This window comes from Gavia stellata, chromosome 4 (genome assembly GCF_030936135.1).
Source record: "Gavia stellata isolate bGavSte3 chromosome 4, bGavSte3.hap2, whole genome shotgun sequence".
NCBI classification, from domain to species: Eukaryota; Metazoa; Chordata; class Aves; order Gaviiformes; family Gaviidae; genus Gavia; species Gavia stellata.
In genome coordinates this window covers 74,304,899-74,322,694 of record NC_082597.1, presented here as the reverse complement: position 1 = coordinate 74,322,694, position 17,796 = coordinate 74,304,899, and the positions used below count along the sequence as shown (strand labels likewise).

Here is a 17,796-nt window from a genome sequence, read left to right as displayed (position 1 = left end):
ACTGCTTGAAACACAGAGGGTTGCCACCCAAACAAGACAGTTGGGCATCTTAATGGATTTGTCAGGTTTCCAAAAGTTTTTAGTGACTTGTTGTCTCTTTTCAAGTTGAAATAGAGCTCTGTTTATCCAGTCCATAAAGGACAATGTCAAATGTCACTCTTTTCCAGAAATGGATCATGGCCTAATATTTTGTTGCATATCACAGCGTGTGAATGGCCCCTATGAAGAAGTATACCGAGTACATACATCCAGTATACTTGGTGCTTTTAGTTATAAACACAAATTAACATAAGGAATAACTTTTAGCTAAAGAAACCATTTACAGCTTAAGTAAGCCTTCCTATAGCCTAAGTTCCAATGCTGGAATACTTTCAACCTGCTTTTGAAAGATGCTCAGAACTATTGCCTATTAAATTCCCCTGAGATTTAGAGAACATCTGTTTCTACTACTAGAATCAGATTCTATACCAGTTATGAAGATCTCCATCACCTGTAGTATGAACTATTTAATACCTGTGATTTTCAACCTTTTTGGTTTGAGAACTCCACAACCTTCTTACTAGAGACGAAGACCAATATATAATGATATAAAAGCCCATCTACAACAGGTTAACTTTTCCGAGTCACCTTTCAGACCCATTAGAAGTATTTAATGGCCCCCTAGCAGAAAATTACTGAATTATACTATTATGAGATATTTAAGGTCACTACAAGCAAAAAGCACAGAAATGGTCACCTTTTGCTAATTGACAGAAGTCAAGAAGATAAGAGAAAGCTTGAGAGAGAGAAAGACAAAGGAAAATGGAAACAAGAGATGAGGAGAAAGAAATATAGAATAAATGTGTGCATATGGAAGACGAGGCGAAGGACTGGGTTTCTTCATGCTGGGGCTTATATGTAAAGAGACAACAATACGAAGCTGAAGGCTGGCAAATATGAAATAACATGGAAAAGCCGCTGCTTGTGCTATTTCCATTGTCCAAATGTCAAATGCCTTCTGGGAACCCGGGGAGGGTGGGGGAAGGAGGAGTAATAGCTGTATAAGCATCCTGTAACAGGTTCTTCCTAAAGGGGATTTCTTGAAAACTGCTAGGCTCTGCTGCTAGCCCATATGGGCTCAGGAAAGTCAGAGAAAACGCTGGCTGCACTTTTTCCAGGCTATTTGCATATGTTCTTTAGTATGCAGAATGTCTCTGTATGTAATTGAATTGTTGTTTTTGCCTCTATTAATACATATGCAAATGAGTCACTACTGCAGCTGTGCTGTATTAATCATATGTGTGCTTCTGTCTGTCTGCCCTGCAGGCTCAGGGTCGGAGGGAGGGGGAAGAGGGAATTCAGTCTCTTTAACCTACAAGAAAACTCACTCATGCAGACAGAGGTCTGCTAGCAAACAGCAGGCCTGAGCTACAACTGGAAGGAAGATAGGCTGGTCATTTTTCAGTCTTTTTCATTTTTCATAGATACAGATGGAATCTGGAAGTTACGCAGAAAGGACTGTTAATCTAGATAAAATGAATACGCTACCACTGCTAATTCTTTCCCCTGGAGGGCTGGTGAGGGAGTTATAATCTGACAACCCACAGAGTAGTCATGATATTGTTTTACCATGTGTATTTACTGCCTGTAAATGTCCACTGTGCATATCTTCAGACACTCAAACAGTGCTCAATAAAATACAAAGCATTTATATATAGTCTGTCATAAGGATTGTCTTTCATAAATTGATTGGATTCCAATAAAATGACGTGGTCAAGCTTTTCATTCAAATCTGTTTTGATAGAATATATTGAGTGTACCCGTAACATTGTATAAGATTCTATCAAAGGCAAGTATGGGCTATTGAGACAGCAACTACAAAGCACATTTACCCACCATGAACAAGATTTATTTGAGCTGATATGTTCTGTGGTTCATGCTTTTACACAATCTATCACAATCTCTAGCTCTCAGCAGGTATCCGGAAAGTGAGGACTAGTTGCATCCCGGTGTTGTGAGGCTTGCTTTTGAGTTAAATGGGAGGAACTTTTCCATTTAAAAACATAGGGATTGCTCAGAAATGCTCTTGGCAATCAATAGCCCCTCACCCCACACCTGACTTACACAGTTTAAGGAATATTTTAAAATCATCACCAAAAAGGTTTCATAATAGATAAGAAACCTTGGGAAGTTCACATTTTTGAAGAAACTTACCCCACATCCACATAAAGATCTTCACCCTATTTAGATGGTTGTAGCTTCACTTACATGAAGAGTACTATGCCCCATTTTTCTAGCTGAAGAACTGGCCCTTGGTCTTCAATGATCTCTTTTAAAATGGCCATCTTGGCTACTCGTGTGCAGAACAGGTGGTGACTATCTAGTGGCCAACACATTTACTTACAAAGCCAGAAACAAGTGGTGGACAGAAGTAGGGAACATAGAATCTGCATGAACGTAGCAATTTCAAAAACTATTTAAAAGGGCATCCAACAAAAATGTATACATATTATGTTGTTTTATCAGTCCTATTATTATCATTATCTGTGATGGCCATCAGAAACAGCGCAGCGATACACTGAGCTAATGGCAGATGGACAACTGCCATCTTTTGGTTATGCTAATGAGAACTGTCGCTTTTCATGTACTTAGCTTTTTTTCCCCCCAGATGTGTGTGCTCACAGTGAAAAACTAATTTTACTTTTTTATGCTTAAGTGGATTGCATAAGTATTAGAATATTGTAATTAAACTGTGCACTAATGATTCATTCCCTACAAATTAAGTCAGAGTCCTATTAATGAGAACAGGTAAAGTAGAAAAGCAAACAGTGAAAAGGATACTGACTCTCACTGTTGAAAAGCCAGCTTAGATGGTATTTAGAAGTAGACACTGCCCAGCAAATGGAAGGAATAAGCTTGCACTGCTAAGAAATGGTTTACCTTTAGGCAGTGAATTGGTTATAGTAATATCCTAAAGAGGTCATGAATGTAGATTGCAGAGTAAATGAATAATGTATTGCCATCTCTTGGCCACATTCTGTAGAGACAATGATGGGGCATTGGACTTTCCTTCTCAATCAGAAATAATTCATATGTCTTTGCAGCTCTGGCAAGTTGGCTCCCCAATAGAAGGAAAGAATCAAGCTTTCAGTATTCAGATGTATCACTACAATGTTCATGCAGCTTTTTCAGGGTCTTCTCTAACAGATTTGTGGTGTTGTAACACTGGGAGGCCAACTGCTTAATCTGGTCAAAACTGGTTATGTCTACAGATTATAGTAAGGAATCAGAAAGAGATACGCCAAAAAAAATATTAAATGTGCTTGACAATTAATGCATGAAAATATAGTGCCATCTCTTTAAGACAGAGGGGAAGTTCTATCAACAGCAACATTTCAAATGAAACTTAAGGAGATTCTTCAGAGAAATAACCTGAACTGGCACGTGGAGAGATGTAGCTCATTCCTGCACTGGTGCAGAGGCCAAAAGGAAGCTGGTATGTAAGAAAAAAAATGGTATCTGACTGAGCAGGCAGTCTTCATGCTTTATTTTTGTTTCATAGGCAACAGATGTTTTATGTAATACTCATATGACCATTGGAACAGTCTATCTTCTGATCAGTCACTGTATACTTGTTAAATAGCTTCATCCTTTCTATTTCCTTCAAGTAAAACAATCACGGAGACCACAGACGATTAGGTGACCCATACGATATCTAGAAGCAAGGTTTTCCAAAGGAAAATTTGTAATGAGTCAGGCACCTAAATAACAGCAAGATGAACAACTTTGAGAAGCACTCAAACTCTGAATGGGTTTAATTTTTCTCAAAATCTAGCCACTTACGTCAGTGCCTACATGTGGCCCAAATTCCTCTAAAAATGTGGTCCAGACTATGTATGCTAAATTCGATTGAAATTCAGTCCTTGGTATGCATCTTCCCACACCACTGAAAAGATAGGTTTGTAGTAAGAAAAAAAAATTGACCCAAGTACTTAACAAAGAGAGTGCAGACTAAAAAACTTGGCTGAATTATTTTTCCAGATACGTATGAGGTCTAAATCTGTCGTCATCTTTATACAAATAGCCAAAGAGAATCAATCAGGATTGTTCAAATGGCTGGTCTTCAAAACTGAGACCCAGCTAAAATGCTTTCACACCCTTACGCTGACATGAGGTTCTCTTGATCCGTATGGTGACAGGTTTGGTCATAACATTGAACACAGCCACCAATAATCATGATGTCCTGTTTCATGCTAAGATGAAGAGGGAAGACAGTTTGAACGTGGGCACTCAAAACTTTTTGGGGTGTTTTTCCAAGAGCAGATGTTTGCAGGAATTCTGTATTACATCAGACTGCTATATTGTTTTGACAGGACACAAAATGTCCATATAGTAACACTACCCGGGCAGCTCTCATTATATATCCAGCATTATCTTTCAATATAGTTATGGGTATATACAGCACTTGTATTACTGCCAATTAATCAGTCGTTGTCACTATTTGGTTATCAAACAATCTGGGAAATCTGAAGCATTTACACTCCCAATAGTACAGACTGCGCTCAATTTTCAGATCAGGTGATCACGTCTTTCATTTCCTAATGCTCAGAAAGCACTCAGGAATTATTTTTTCTCAGAAAAGAAATCACCAGATACCATTTTATACTGAATTTGCTCAGGCTTCTGGAAACATCTATTTCATAATAGGTATGCCCAAGATACCTGGTATTAGAATAATTACTTCAGTTTACTTCGTGTAAAACTTGTTACATGATATCTATGCTTACAGCTTGGAACGTTGATCTTCAAGATGGAGGAACTTAATTCCCTCATCTGCTGAACCATATAGGAAAACATCACGTTCATGTAAGGTGTATAGTAGTACTTTTGATTCACTAGCCTTATTCAGTAAAACACAGTGGCAAGACTATGTTCAGCTTTGTTCTCCTTCATTTGAAACTGAATCACCGTGCTGCATCACTCTTGAAGAACAAGACCATGTGAAATTTACGGGGGGAAAAACCAACATAAGAAACTCACGTGCTAACCAAGAGGGATTTTACTGCAATGAAGCTGTATTTTAAAATGATCCTTCTTCACACAATGTTTGGGACTAAATCTTCTCATTAACAGAGGAAAGCTAAAAACTTTTTTCAAATGGCATTTATGTCATTAAAGGTGGGCATGAGCGCATATGCAGGGCTGACAGATAGTTCTTTATCAGAGGACAGGTTCACGCATTCGTTGTGTTAGTTGCAGCTTCTCCAGCATGGCTCCATCCATCTACTCCTTTTGCGACATCTAACAATGTAAGTTTTAGTTTCCATTCTTATTGACCTCTCTGTGGATACTGGAAACAAAGGCAATTGCGTATAGCTAACTGATGACAGAATGTGTATGCCCCAGTGGGGACTCAAAGGCAGGGAGAGAAATGGAGGGCTTCAGATTACGAAACCGCCAGTGGGAATCAACAGGGCATTTCAAAATGAGAGATTACATTTTCACTGACAAAAAGTATCTTTGCTACAGGAAAACAATCAGGTGTTAGCTGCTCTTCTATAAATACAGCGTGCATTTCATGTACAAAAGAAAATGCAATTCTGACAACCCGAGATAAAAAAGTACTTCCTGTTGATCTCATAGTACACTACTGAAGCCATGCCCTGACTTAAAATTCTCTAATGAAATAACAAAGACATGCTTATCGCTATACAAACAAACAAGAAAAATTCCTCAGCTTTGTCTTCACTAAAGTAATGTTGTGTACCAAATTCTGCTGGGAGCAACAAACTGAGCATTGTGTCAGGTTCTTTGATCTCCCCTGAAAACTAGTGCTTTTAGTAAACAAAGCCTGAAAGATGAGTGATAGGGCGGATAGAAAAAGAAGAAAAGAAGGAACATGGTACTTTTCTGACCTTCTACTGTCTGAAGACCAGATGACAGAGGGTTTGTAGGGAACACTACGGTTATATGTAACATAGGGGAATATCTGAAGTAAGGAGAGTTCCTCATTGAAAGAGGCTGCAATAGCTGCACATTCACTCATGCCATTTAAAGGCAGGTGGTTTTGGACGAGTTCTTCACGACAAACATCATGAACATTTCCTCATGACTGAAGAAACAGTCATCACTGAGCTAAACTGGATTTGAACAGAGTTTGGAAGGCACAATCCTTCTAGGCTAGCAGCTATGCTAGATTCAGCTCCGCTCATGTTAGCATGGGTGAGAGTCCATTCTGAGTACTGTATCATAAAACCTTTCTCAAAGCACATCTAGCTTATCTGACTCTTTCAAATGGCACCAGAAATTAAGAGGCATGTCCAATTTCGATTAGGCAGGTTCCGCTGATAGCTAAAAATCACTGTCAAGACTTGAAGAAAGACAACTTTGTATTTTTTCCAGCATACGCATACCCGTAGAGATCAAGTGTGAAAGATTTGAAGGAGTCTACAGAGTTAGTAATTTGAACCTCTCCCACTGACTGGCTGCCAAACTCTCCCTTAATTCCAGACTAAATAACATGTAGCAAAACAACATAGGTGAATTTGGTCAATACTTTCATTTTAATGTTCTCCTTTGCACAGAAACAAGAGGCCTTTGAGGTTTTCAAATTTTCCACAACCTAAACTCATCTCAAGATATTTATGAAGTCAGACACATTTGCACAAAGCCCACCTTTTTATAAGGAAACTGTCATTGTGGTAAAGCCTATTTTAATCAGAATACTTCAGCCCACTGCATGCAGAGATACAGCCCAAAGCTGGTCCTGAAATGAAAGTAAACCATCCTCCCAACTTCCTGGAGCACTGAGGCATTATTTTAGGACTAGCTTGAATGACCGCAAAAATAAGGAGAATTAGACTCAGACCGCTATTTTCTCATTGCTAGCTAGCTCCATTTTTGTTTTCCCTTTTTTTTTTCCCTCTATCCTCCATATGTGTGTTCATGTGTGTTTGGCTATTATAAGCACTTTATCAATACTGACGTTACTCCTCAAAATTCATTTCAGAGGGATGACTTTTATGGCTCCCATGATTCTTAAGCCGCCTACAGTATTTGTACCTCACAGGATCAGAAACTAACACATAGACAGTGTAGCTTTTCATACAAAGGCACAATAGGAATGAATGTATTAACCTCTGTGGTGCATGGAATGTGTCAGCTTACACACTGGCAGCTACTTCTGTGAAACTCAGCTAACTTCCGCTGCCTGTGTTAAAATATAAAAAAAAATCTTCCCCAGAACTATGTCCCACGCTCTTGTATGCTGGCCAAACTGAAATATCTGATGTTGCAGAGAGTCTACTTCATACCGATGCTGGCCAAACTGAGTTTGAGAATGCATTTTCCATGTACTGTTTATAAATGCTGAGCTTTTCCAAGCAGGTATAAAGCTCTGCTGTTCCATGTGACTTGGCAAATAATAATGAGCAGGGAGACGAATTAGCAATGGAGAGTATGGGATATTTTTTTTTTTTTTCTACAGAAAAGCATCAATCCAGATTTTGCAGAACTAGAGATGATTTGGATCTTGATTTCATTTTAGTCCCAAATTTTACCTGGCTTCATCCTACCAGCAAAGCACACATGGCAGATAACAAAACTCAAACTGTGGAGATGGACATCACATTTGTTTAATTCCACTGACTCGACAAGGGTTGTGGGGCTGATCAGGAATACCTGAGGAACATCTGCACCGCTACCATTAAGACCCATGGACACCCTAGTACCTCCAAAATTGTGAATGACATTGGAAGTTTTGAATCATATACATCTGGCTACCAGGCCAACTCTTTAACGTAGCTCAGAAAAAATCTTTCCACCTGTTTTCTAAATGCCTATGTTAAATTAGTATAATTACTGATTATCTGCACTACAGCAGTGCCTAAAATGCGCTGGGTACCATAAAACACTGTAGGAGGGGCCAGTCATTGCTCTGAAGAGCTTACAGCCTAAAAGGACATAATCACGTTAAGCGACTTTTAAGCAGTTTAAAAGTGCTTGTCAGGACAGAGCGTTTCTCCCCGCCAATGCCCCTCCTTCTGCCGGTTTACACCTAGCCTCCCTCTTTACAGCCTCCCTCAGAACTACCCAACGGGAAAGACAAGCAAACACACTGCTCTGCAGAAATGTACAGCACAAAGCTAAAAGCAGTTAAATTGACAGTAAAGACACACAAATGTAACAGAAAGTTCCCTCTGAAAGGAAAATGTATACGACCGCCGATGATTTTGCTTCAGATGCAAATCTTACCTGAGGAGAACAGACCAAAACCCCTGTTAATTGCATTGTGTTCAAATGGAAGAGAAAACTGTTGTTGGTATTTACTCAACCTTTGCCTCTTCTGCATTGTTTTCGGACTTACCTGCAGTTGGAGTGGGCCTAAGCCTGGTGTTGCTGCGGCAGCAGCTGCCATGGTAGTTGGGATCAGCTGAACGGGGTAAGGGTCACCTAAGTAAGAGAATAATAGAGGCGTCAGCACCTTTTATCTACTCTCCACCTGCAAATTAAAGTCCTGCATTCACTCTTTCCAAAAGCCTTCTTTTGTGTGCCTTGTTGAGGCCTAATGAAAAGCTCTATTGTGCAGCCTTTTACTAACACTCTTTTCACAATTCTGGCTGAGAGAGGAATGTGAATAAAAGGCACAAGCAATTAAGGCGGAAACCTCATCCTTTTTCATGATGTATTTAGGGAAATGGAAAAAAAAAGTGCACATTGATCAGAAGGCTGCACTTCAAAAAAAAGAAAAAAAAAAGGAAAGAAAGAAGATGGGGGTGGAGGAGAAGAAAAGGAAAACAGTACAACCTTGATAAGATCACAGTGTTAGAAGGGGACAAATTTACAAGCTTGTCCAGAATATGAAGTTAACCAAACTCTGCTCACTTTTAGTAAACTGAGCCTCACACAGATCAGAAATGGCACTCCCTTGACTAATGTGTTTTCTTTTAGGTGAGAAAAAAAAAATCTTGCTTTAGTTTCGGGGCTTGATCCTACAACAGGAAAAAGCACGTGAAGTTAAATAAATCAGGTACAAGCCTCCAAAATCGCTGCACCAACTCCACTTCATGACTTGTGATTCAATTTTGCTTCTGAGGGAAAACAACTTCAGTTTTAGTAAGAACTGCATTGTGCTGAATAAGATAAAGGGACCCAGTTAAGATTTCAGGAAAAAGTTGCAGGTGTTTCTAAAGGAAAATCACCTGAGATAGCAAAAATCAAGATGGAGACAGGCATGTTTTAATGTTATGGAGCGCTCACTTTCAGTCACTCCTTCCATATCTGGTTTGCTAAAATAAACTTCATACTAGCCCATCAACAAAACTATTAAGAAAACTGGTAAAAAATAATAAAAAGTGTTACATGCATTATATTGCTTCTCCAAATGATAAAATGTTTAAGCACTTTCCACTCAAATAAGGATCACCAGAGCATTTCTGTATGTCCCTATGTGCTGGTAGCGTGCATGATTTCTGTAGCATTAAAACAGCCACTTGAAATGAGACCACGGAAAAGGCAGAACACTTTATCAGGAAAATCTACCTAAATGTTCCTGTACATTTCATTAAGAGAGGTAGATTAAAAGTTTTCCTCCTTTACTGTGCTTTTTTGAGTGAACTGGGGAAAAAAAAAGATAAATTAAGAAGGCAATACAGGCCGGTCTGTACAATCATTATTACTTATTATTGAATTAAAGTTTATAATGGTATCAGGCCTAACTTACAGGAAACAGAACACAAAGGGAAAGAAATTTATCTCATGTTTTTGAAATGTTAGAAATAAGCTTTGTTGGTGTATACAAGTTCAGCAAAACTGCTAATGTTTATTCTTCCCTTTTGTAATGCAACCTTCTTTACAGAGATCTTTTCATTCAAGCATTTTGATCTCCTGTTAAGAATTAAATACCATAACTTCTAGAAATAGAGGGCCAGAAAAAAACTGGGCTGGCAAAGCATCTTTACAGATATTCAACTTCAATAAGCATGCCTGCTTATATTTAAGAACATCTTAAATAATGCTTTACTGACTGAAGCCTCACAGTCTTTCAAGGCTGGCCAGCCAAGCAATACAAATCCAAAGGTCCACCCAGGCATCCCCATTCACAAATGTCTTTGCACCAGCACCAGGCCACTTCTCCATTTATTTATTTATTGTCAATGAGCAACAGATTTCCTGATTTGCTTGGATTTTTTTTTCCCAAGAGGATGCCATTGTTTCCCATTTTCTCATTTTCCTTTGCTTTAACTGAGGCATCCACTTTCCGTTTCATATCATGGATTGAATGAAACATTTCTCTGACTTGAAATATTCTTGGGAGTTATCCTGTGACCCAAGCGATGGGCATTAAACATGTGAAGACACGGAGAAGAAAGAGACGGTGGTCAAAGACTCAGGGTCAATGGTGTTTAGCTGCTTCCACACCACACTAGTAGCTCAAAGGCTAATCCCAGTATCATTCTGAAAGACTCCTCTCTAGAAGAGGACATTTTGTTCAAGAACCAGCTATGAAGTAATACAAAATTATTAATTTCTCAACTGCAAAAAAAAGAATTAGAGAAAAGTTTCTCACTAGACTGCTGATTTTACAGCCCATTAAAAATGTTAGTTACAAATCATTTGTATTAAAATGTACATATTAAAAGATTAGCTTCCACACACTGTCCCACATTCCTCTTCTCTCCACACACATGTATAAGCCTCAGCCGGTCTTCCCACAACCTCATGCTAATTCATAAATCCCACTATTCTCACCTCCCTAAACAGCCAGGCAGATTCGTATACCCTCATCTGTTGTGGTAATTCCTATCTTCTGTGATTCATTTGGTAGATGTATCAAGGAGATGCTTCTGAGAGAAGAAGATGCTAAAGTCCCCATGGCCACGTGCATACCCTGTGGCCACGTGCAGTCACAATCACTGGCTTTGGAGGTGTAGGTAATGCCTCTGGGACTCTTTAGGAGACCATGCTAGAAAGCAACTACTACACGAATACATGCTAATGCAGGTTTTCAGAATTCCAAGGAAAAAACTCACATTCATCCTAAAAACAGACATCAGCTGTGCAGAGATAGGCTCTCCTGTTTACCAGGTTGGTTTTTTGTTAGTTCACGCTCTAAAGGGTTTTACATTTTTCCAGTGGTCCAAAATATTTTTAAGAAACAAACCCAACAAACAAATCTGAAAGGCTTCTGTAACCTATTACGAATCTTTGCATCATTATGCTTTGGCAATACCCTCTTATCTTAGGGGTTTAGCAATGCTTTTGATGAAGAAAAGTACATCCTGCCTGTGCTGCGATTCTTTCACAAGTGCTACTCATACACAGTACATCCACATTACTTCTCCCACGGTACAGACACGGCAGCAGTGAGGAAGCTGGAGGAAGGTACAGTAACGAGCAGAGACAGCATTGGGATTAGGCATCCACTGTGTTTGCCGCGGTACAAATGTCTAACAAAAGATTGCCTGCCTCTGGAGGAGCTTACTGTCCACAGGAGACAAACCACAAAAGAGCAAGGAATATGCCCAAACGCCGTGCCATGCCCGGGTCACACAACAGGCTAGTGGAAAAGCCAAGATTAAAACCCACGGACAACTCTTCAGATAGTGTCCTTCCCTGGGAGGGATCCAGGCCCTGTGTCAGTGAGGAGGCCAAGCACTTACGTACTCACATCACTTAGTGCAGGAGCAGCTGCCGCCCTTCAAAATACTAACAAAGGCCTCAAGTCTCCTCTGATAAATATGGACCTGCACACTCTTCGCTGTTACTCTAGAACATGATATCTCTTTCTACCGTCCTTAAATTTATTCCCGTCTCAGACTGAAGGTTTTGCCTGAGCCGTTTTAGTTAATTCTGAAGTCTGGAAAACGCATGTCTTGACTATTTCACTACTTCTTCAGTAAATATCTTATTTTTAGACGTAAAAAGTCGCTACATTTTTTTTCCCAAGCTCTGGGAACATTGCAGGAATGTGAGGCAAGATATACAGTTATTAGAAATAAATATTTCCCAAGCATTCACAAGTTTGCATCACTGAAAACACCAATAAATTCTCAAACAGCTATACCACATTTCAATTCACAAAATTCACCATTAATCTACGAAAGCATGCAGGCAGGAGTGTACCTCCCTGCATCTTTCAGCTACCAAAAGATACCTTTTGTGCATTCCTTTCATGTTCTAAACTGTCTCTCATTATGAGTGGACTTTTCTTATAAACAAAACATCAGAAAGAAGTTTCGTTGTTGTTTTGTTGTTGTTGCTTTTCTTTAGTACACTATATGGTAAAATCTGGAGCAAGTCAAAGGCTGGGATTTTTATTGTAAGAACATGGTAAAAAATATTTCATTAGCTGACATATTCTTCTCTAATACACAGTTATTTCCCAGCTACTTGGTGACATCACTTTGAAGAACAGAATTATTCAACACTGACTACATGAAAAGAGCACAGAAGGACGTATGTACTGGAGATACAGAACTGGTGATACAGAAGACATTAATGGGATATGTCAGCCTGGAGGAGCTGATGGGGTGTACTAGAGGTGTTGGTGCACACTGTGAGCAAAGGAGAACGCCAGTGGCTCAGGGAAGAAAGAAGGCAAGGCTGAACCCTCCATTCTGTGCCAGTTCTTTATTTCTCTATGCTTCTTTTGGTCCATCTTCCACAAACATACCCAGAACCTCCTTCCTGGTAATTTATGCACTGCAACTTCTTTCAATTTCAAATCGCACCTTCATCCTTGCCCAAAATAATCTTCCAAGATCTTGCTTACAAGAGGATTTTTCATGAAGTACATTCACTTTTAAACCACTCTTTCTACGAACTTTCCCTATCCACTGAAAACGCTTTTCTGTGAAAGTAAGTTGTGGTACAGAGCCAAGTGGACATCCTGTCCCAAAATGCAAAATAACAACCCTGTGTGTTTAGGAACTTAATTTTCAACTGACTAGCTACCAAGCTCATGGATATCAAATGATTGTGTACTTGTGGAAATACAACAGTGGCTCTTAAATCATTGATATGTTTTGCAAAATTTTACCAAAGGAGTTTAGTAAGTTAAAAAACATTAAGACTTTTTTTTTAAAGAGAAAAGAAAGCATAGGAGATAACATTATGTGTGTTGCACCATTCACCTAAACTCATAAGATGTTTTTTGTATTCCTTTTTCTGTCACTCATCTCATTTATTCGCCTTCATGGTGTAATCCCTGCTAGTGTCTTGTCTTGTCTCCTGACAGGCTGCAAGCTCTTCAGAGCAGGCACAATTGTCTTACTTGCTACACAAATCAAGTTACATGCTAATGTTAAATTATAATGTTTTGACAGGATTTTTAAGTTGAACCTGATTATATGAAACAATAGAACTCTGATTTTTTTTCTGAGATTTTCTTCTTTAAAAAAAAAAAAGATACCAGAAGAGGAGAAGTAGGGGTTTTATTTCCTATGATTTTTTTTAAGCTTATTGTTTTCCTCCTACCTGTCTTTCAGGGAGAGCAAGTGAAAAAAGTTGGAGGTCATGGAAGGAGAAGAAAAAAAAGAAAACAGTGTAAAGAATATAAAGAGTAGGAAACAAAACCTAATTCTTAGATTATAATTTCCAAAACCAGAATGCTAAACTAAATTCCATGAAAAATACCGGAATAAACATTTCCTTATAGTAGATTCTGTTGAATGAAAAGGAATTCTACATTATCTTCCCCCCATTTTTGACAAGCTCTAGAAAAAGGCACAATAATTTTACACTCAATTTATCACTTAAGTATATCTATAATGAATAATCACAGCTGATGGCTAACTGACAGGTAAGCCACTGCGTCTCTTCTCACCACTCATTCATTCTCATCCTCATCACCATTTTCGTTTCAATTTTTTTTGGTGTGATGCAAACATGAAGTAAGAGTAACGGAAGGCTGTGAAAGACATGAGCAGTGTTCCCTGACTTCTGGCTCTAGGATTAGGGATTTAGATAAGTAAGAAAAAGAGTATGAAGAAGATACCACCAGTGGCTTCCAAAAAGAAACCCAAACTGGTTCCCTGATGTTCTTTGAGGATAGTTCTGGACAGCATTGACCGAGTGATGCCTACAAGGGATTAGCCTATTTTGTATTTTAGAGAAACAATTCAGTCTACAGAAAGGATGGCTTTGCAGGGACCTAAAAGCAGCCTTCCAATTCCTGTGAGGAGGTGATCAAGAAGACAGGGCCAGGCTCCTCACGGCAGTGTTTGGTTGGAGGACAAGAGCCAATGGACATAAACTGACTCAAGAAAGGATCAGATTTTTGCCATAAGGACAGACAGATGTTGAAACAGGCTGTCAAAACAGGGTTGTGCAGTCTCTGTCCTTGGAGGTTTTCAAGCCCTGACTGAATAAAGCCCTGAACAACCTGGTTTTATCTCCTAGATGATCCTGCTTGGAAGAAGAGGTTGGACTACAGACCTTCTGAGATCCCTTCCAACCAGAATAATCCCATGATTTGCATGGTACCCTTTTTTTTAATATACGTGTTGAATAAATGACAGTTATTCAAAAGCTCTGAGTACCAAGGAAAGCCAGTGTATTTCCACAGAGGTTTGTACATGCTCATGAATTTAAAAATCTGGACTTTTATTTGGTTGCCCAACAGTGGATAATAGTGCCGTAACACCAGACTTCTGTTATGGCCTAGAAACTGAACTGAAACTATCAGCCTGCTTTCACAGGACCCCATTATTTTGCTTGTCTATTTTATTTTTATTAGCATTATTCTGAGAAGCAACACGAAGATCAGGGGCTATGGGATTATTTCAGTTAGAAATAGTCTTTAGTGTTGTTGTTATTTTTTGCAATCTTGATGCCTTCCGTTGCATTTGCAGCATTACAGAAGCGACACATTCTCATGTATGCTAAACGGCAAAGTTGTTACCAAAAATTCCTTCTTCTTGCTGTTTCTATCCACAATGCTATTACTCTTTTCTTATCCTGCGGGTAACATGAGGGTTTAGTCATATGCTCATTCTTTTCCAAGGCATAAACAGTAGCCCTGAAAGATGACTAGCATCTTTATAAAGAAGCTACAGTATGTGGTCCTCACAACACATGGTTCTTATTTTTGTCATTCTGATAAAAGCATAGCAATGTCAATATTTTTTTCTTGTGATTTGGTGATTATCAATGACCTGTATGTCAGCTGATACAGCTGACACAGTTAAATCAGAAATTAGTGCTCGGTCTCTTTAGAAGCCAGACACATGGACACTGAGCACAAGAAAAGTTATAAGACTGTCTGTCCACATGATACTCCATTGAACAATACAACATGTGACGGACTAAAAAAACAGAGATACATCAGCAAATTTCCCTGAGGAAGTTTATGGTATTTAACTCCTAAACATTAATTTTATTGTACTGTATGAGGAACCAATTAAGTGAGAGTTTCATTTTTATCGGACATTGGAATTATTGTTCAGAATATAGATGAACAGTAAATTCAGCATATTTTAATTTTATTAGGCTTGGCTTGTTCACCTCACACATTTTTGCTGATTTTAAAAGGTAATTAGATATTTCATCAATAACTTTGTGTGCATTATTTTATTTAGAACACTTCCAGCAGCAACAAGCTGATATGTACGACACATACGATGTACCTACTGTATATTCAGATTTTCCCCCCCCTTATTGGATATGGTTGAAATAGTGATTACAGTGCTTTCAGAAAACCTCATATTGATGACATCTGACTGGGAACACAGCATGATTTGTTACAACAAATTATCCACAGGAGAGAGGAGGAACGAGCAAAGAAAAACAATTCTTGTTTCTAAAATTTGGCATATTTCCATAAAAATAACATAGGTATCAGCAAACAAAAGGCTACCTACAAGCTTTCCTGAGAATTTGCGAATAACCTGGAAAATATATTTGGGGTAAATCCCACTTCCAGAAATACGGACTTTGTAACTATTGTTTCCTGAGAAAAGAGAACAAATCCTAAAAATCTCCATATAATTAAATTTCTTGCACACCTCAGTTTAGAAAATGAAGCATGTTGTTCTTCATCCTCCAGAGAAGAAACTAGCTGGTATTCAACAGCTTCAATCATACTGAAAAATCTCAGAACTGATACAACATACCACCCTGCCGTAAGTGGCTAGTCAACACTTCACTTCCTTTTTATCACAATCATCAAATGCTTAAAGAAGCGATGGAGTGCAGTTTCCAAAATGAATCTTACTTAGCACCATTAATTGGGGAAGGCCCATCTTTACAAAGTTTGGGCTATTCTGTGTCTTTTAGTGGAAAGCTAATTGTAAACAGTGCTGCGCACGTAGAACCACAGAGGAAGCATGGGGAAGCATTCTCTCCTGCTGTATTCTGCTCCTTACAGCTGTTGAAGAATACCCAATCTACCACTGTTCTCAGCCTAACCCCTTCTGCCTTTTCTGTAAATAGCTCCCCAGAAGCAGCCCTTTTTCCCAAATCTTTATTTCATTCCCTTTATTATCTCTTATACAGGGAAGCCAATCATGCCTTAATATTCCACATACAAATCTATACATATGTGCATTAATAAAAGGATCACACTACCTACGACTAAAGAGCAGCCTCCTCGGAGGCAGAACTATGCAGTTTTTAAAGGGCAAAACTTCTTCTCTTCTATCACTTACACTGTTTTTATACTTTCAAAGCACTTCACAAATATTAATTAGCTCTAAATAAATTCTAATTATTTCTAAGAGTGGCCCTAGCAGATCTGTATCATCTGGTGTGAAATCTGACTTCAGTGAAGTCAACAGCAAGAGCTCCTCAGACCTCAGCAGAGCTGACATTTCACTCGCCATTGCTGAAATGCTGGGAGTCATGTATATTATCTAGCAAGTATCACAAGTGGAGCTGAACTAGTAGTAGCAGTAGTAACGAATGATAGGATTAAAGAATGCTGGCTGAGAATAAAAGGAGAAGGGTTAAATGACCTGAGCCAATCTGCATAGCCTAAATGTGGGAGAAGCTTTGCCACAGTTTGGGAAATGCAGTAATTGGGCTGTTTGGTTTCAACATCAGCTGAAATGGAAGGCGCTCACCTGCTGCTAAAACCAGTTCACATATTAGGATACTCGGGTTAACGCCTAACATCCACTCATGTCACAGGTCACTAACTTAGTTAATACCCCGCTTTGAAACATCAACTCTTTTTATAAAGAGATCTGCATTATACATCTATATAAATATTACATATTATGTATATAATAAAATACATATAAAGAGGTTTGCAAAAAACCCCAAATACTTACATTCCAAATAGCACACAGGGAATGGATAACCAGGTATGTAGCAAATAAGTAGGTAAGCAGTATTTTCCTTGCTGATCGTGGACAATACAGTCCATCACATACTGCCAACTTACCTTTCTCATGAATGCTTTGGTTGTAAATAATAGTATCAAATATTTTACAAACCATGCGACTATATCTAGGTGTGGAGGTTAAAAATCAACTGGAACCATAGATTATGAATCTTTTTCTCAAATAGAAATGTAATCCTAATAGAAGTTCCTCCTTTTTTCTCTGCCAACTTTACCACCACACAATATGCCACAGAGAAAAAAGGGGAAGTGTCAACTTGTGTAAATTGTCCCTTATGTAATGCAAACCATCTGTTTAAAAAACAAAACAAAATGAAAAATCAAGCCACTCCCAAGCATGATCTGCTATGGAGAAAAAGAAAAAAAGGAAATTTACTACATTGAATTGGAAGCCAAAGACCATGACCTGCCATGTAACCATGGAGAAAATATTTACCCCCCTCCTCCCTGTATTTACCCAATTTCACAAAATATTT

At 38.7% G+C, this 17,796-nt stretch overlaps 1 protein-coding gene across 3 annotated transcripts in view; it reads right to left on the bottom strand.

Annotated features, from left to right (window-relative positions):
* The window catches only part of SOX5 (SRY-box transcription factor 5), a 253,266-nt gene that overhangs the window by 75,266 nt on the left and 160,204 nt on the right, over positions 1-17,796 (bottom strand). For all 3 annotated transcript variants that reach the window (XM_059816031.1, XM_059816030.1, XM_059816032.1), the window contains exon 7: positions 8,345-8,430. In XM_059816031.1, the coding sequence (XP_059672014.1) occupies positions 8,345-8,430 (86 nt within the window). The remainder of the gene's footprint in view (positions 1-8,344; positions 8,431-17,796) is intronic.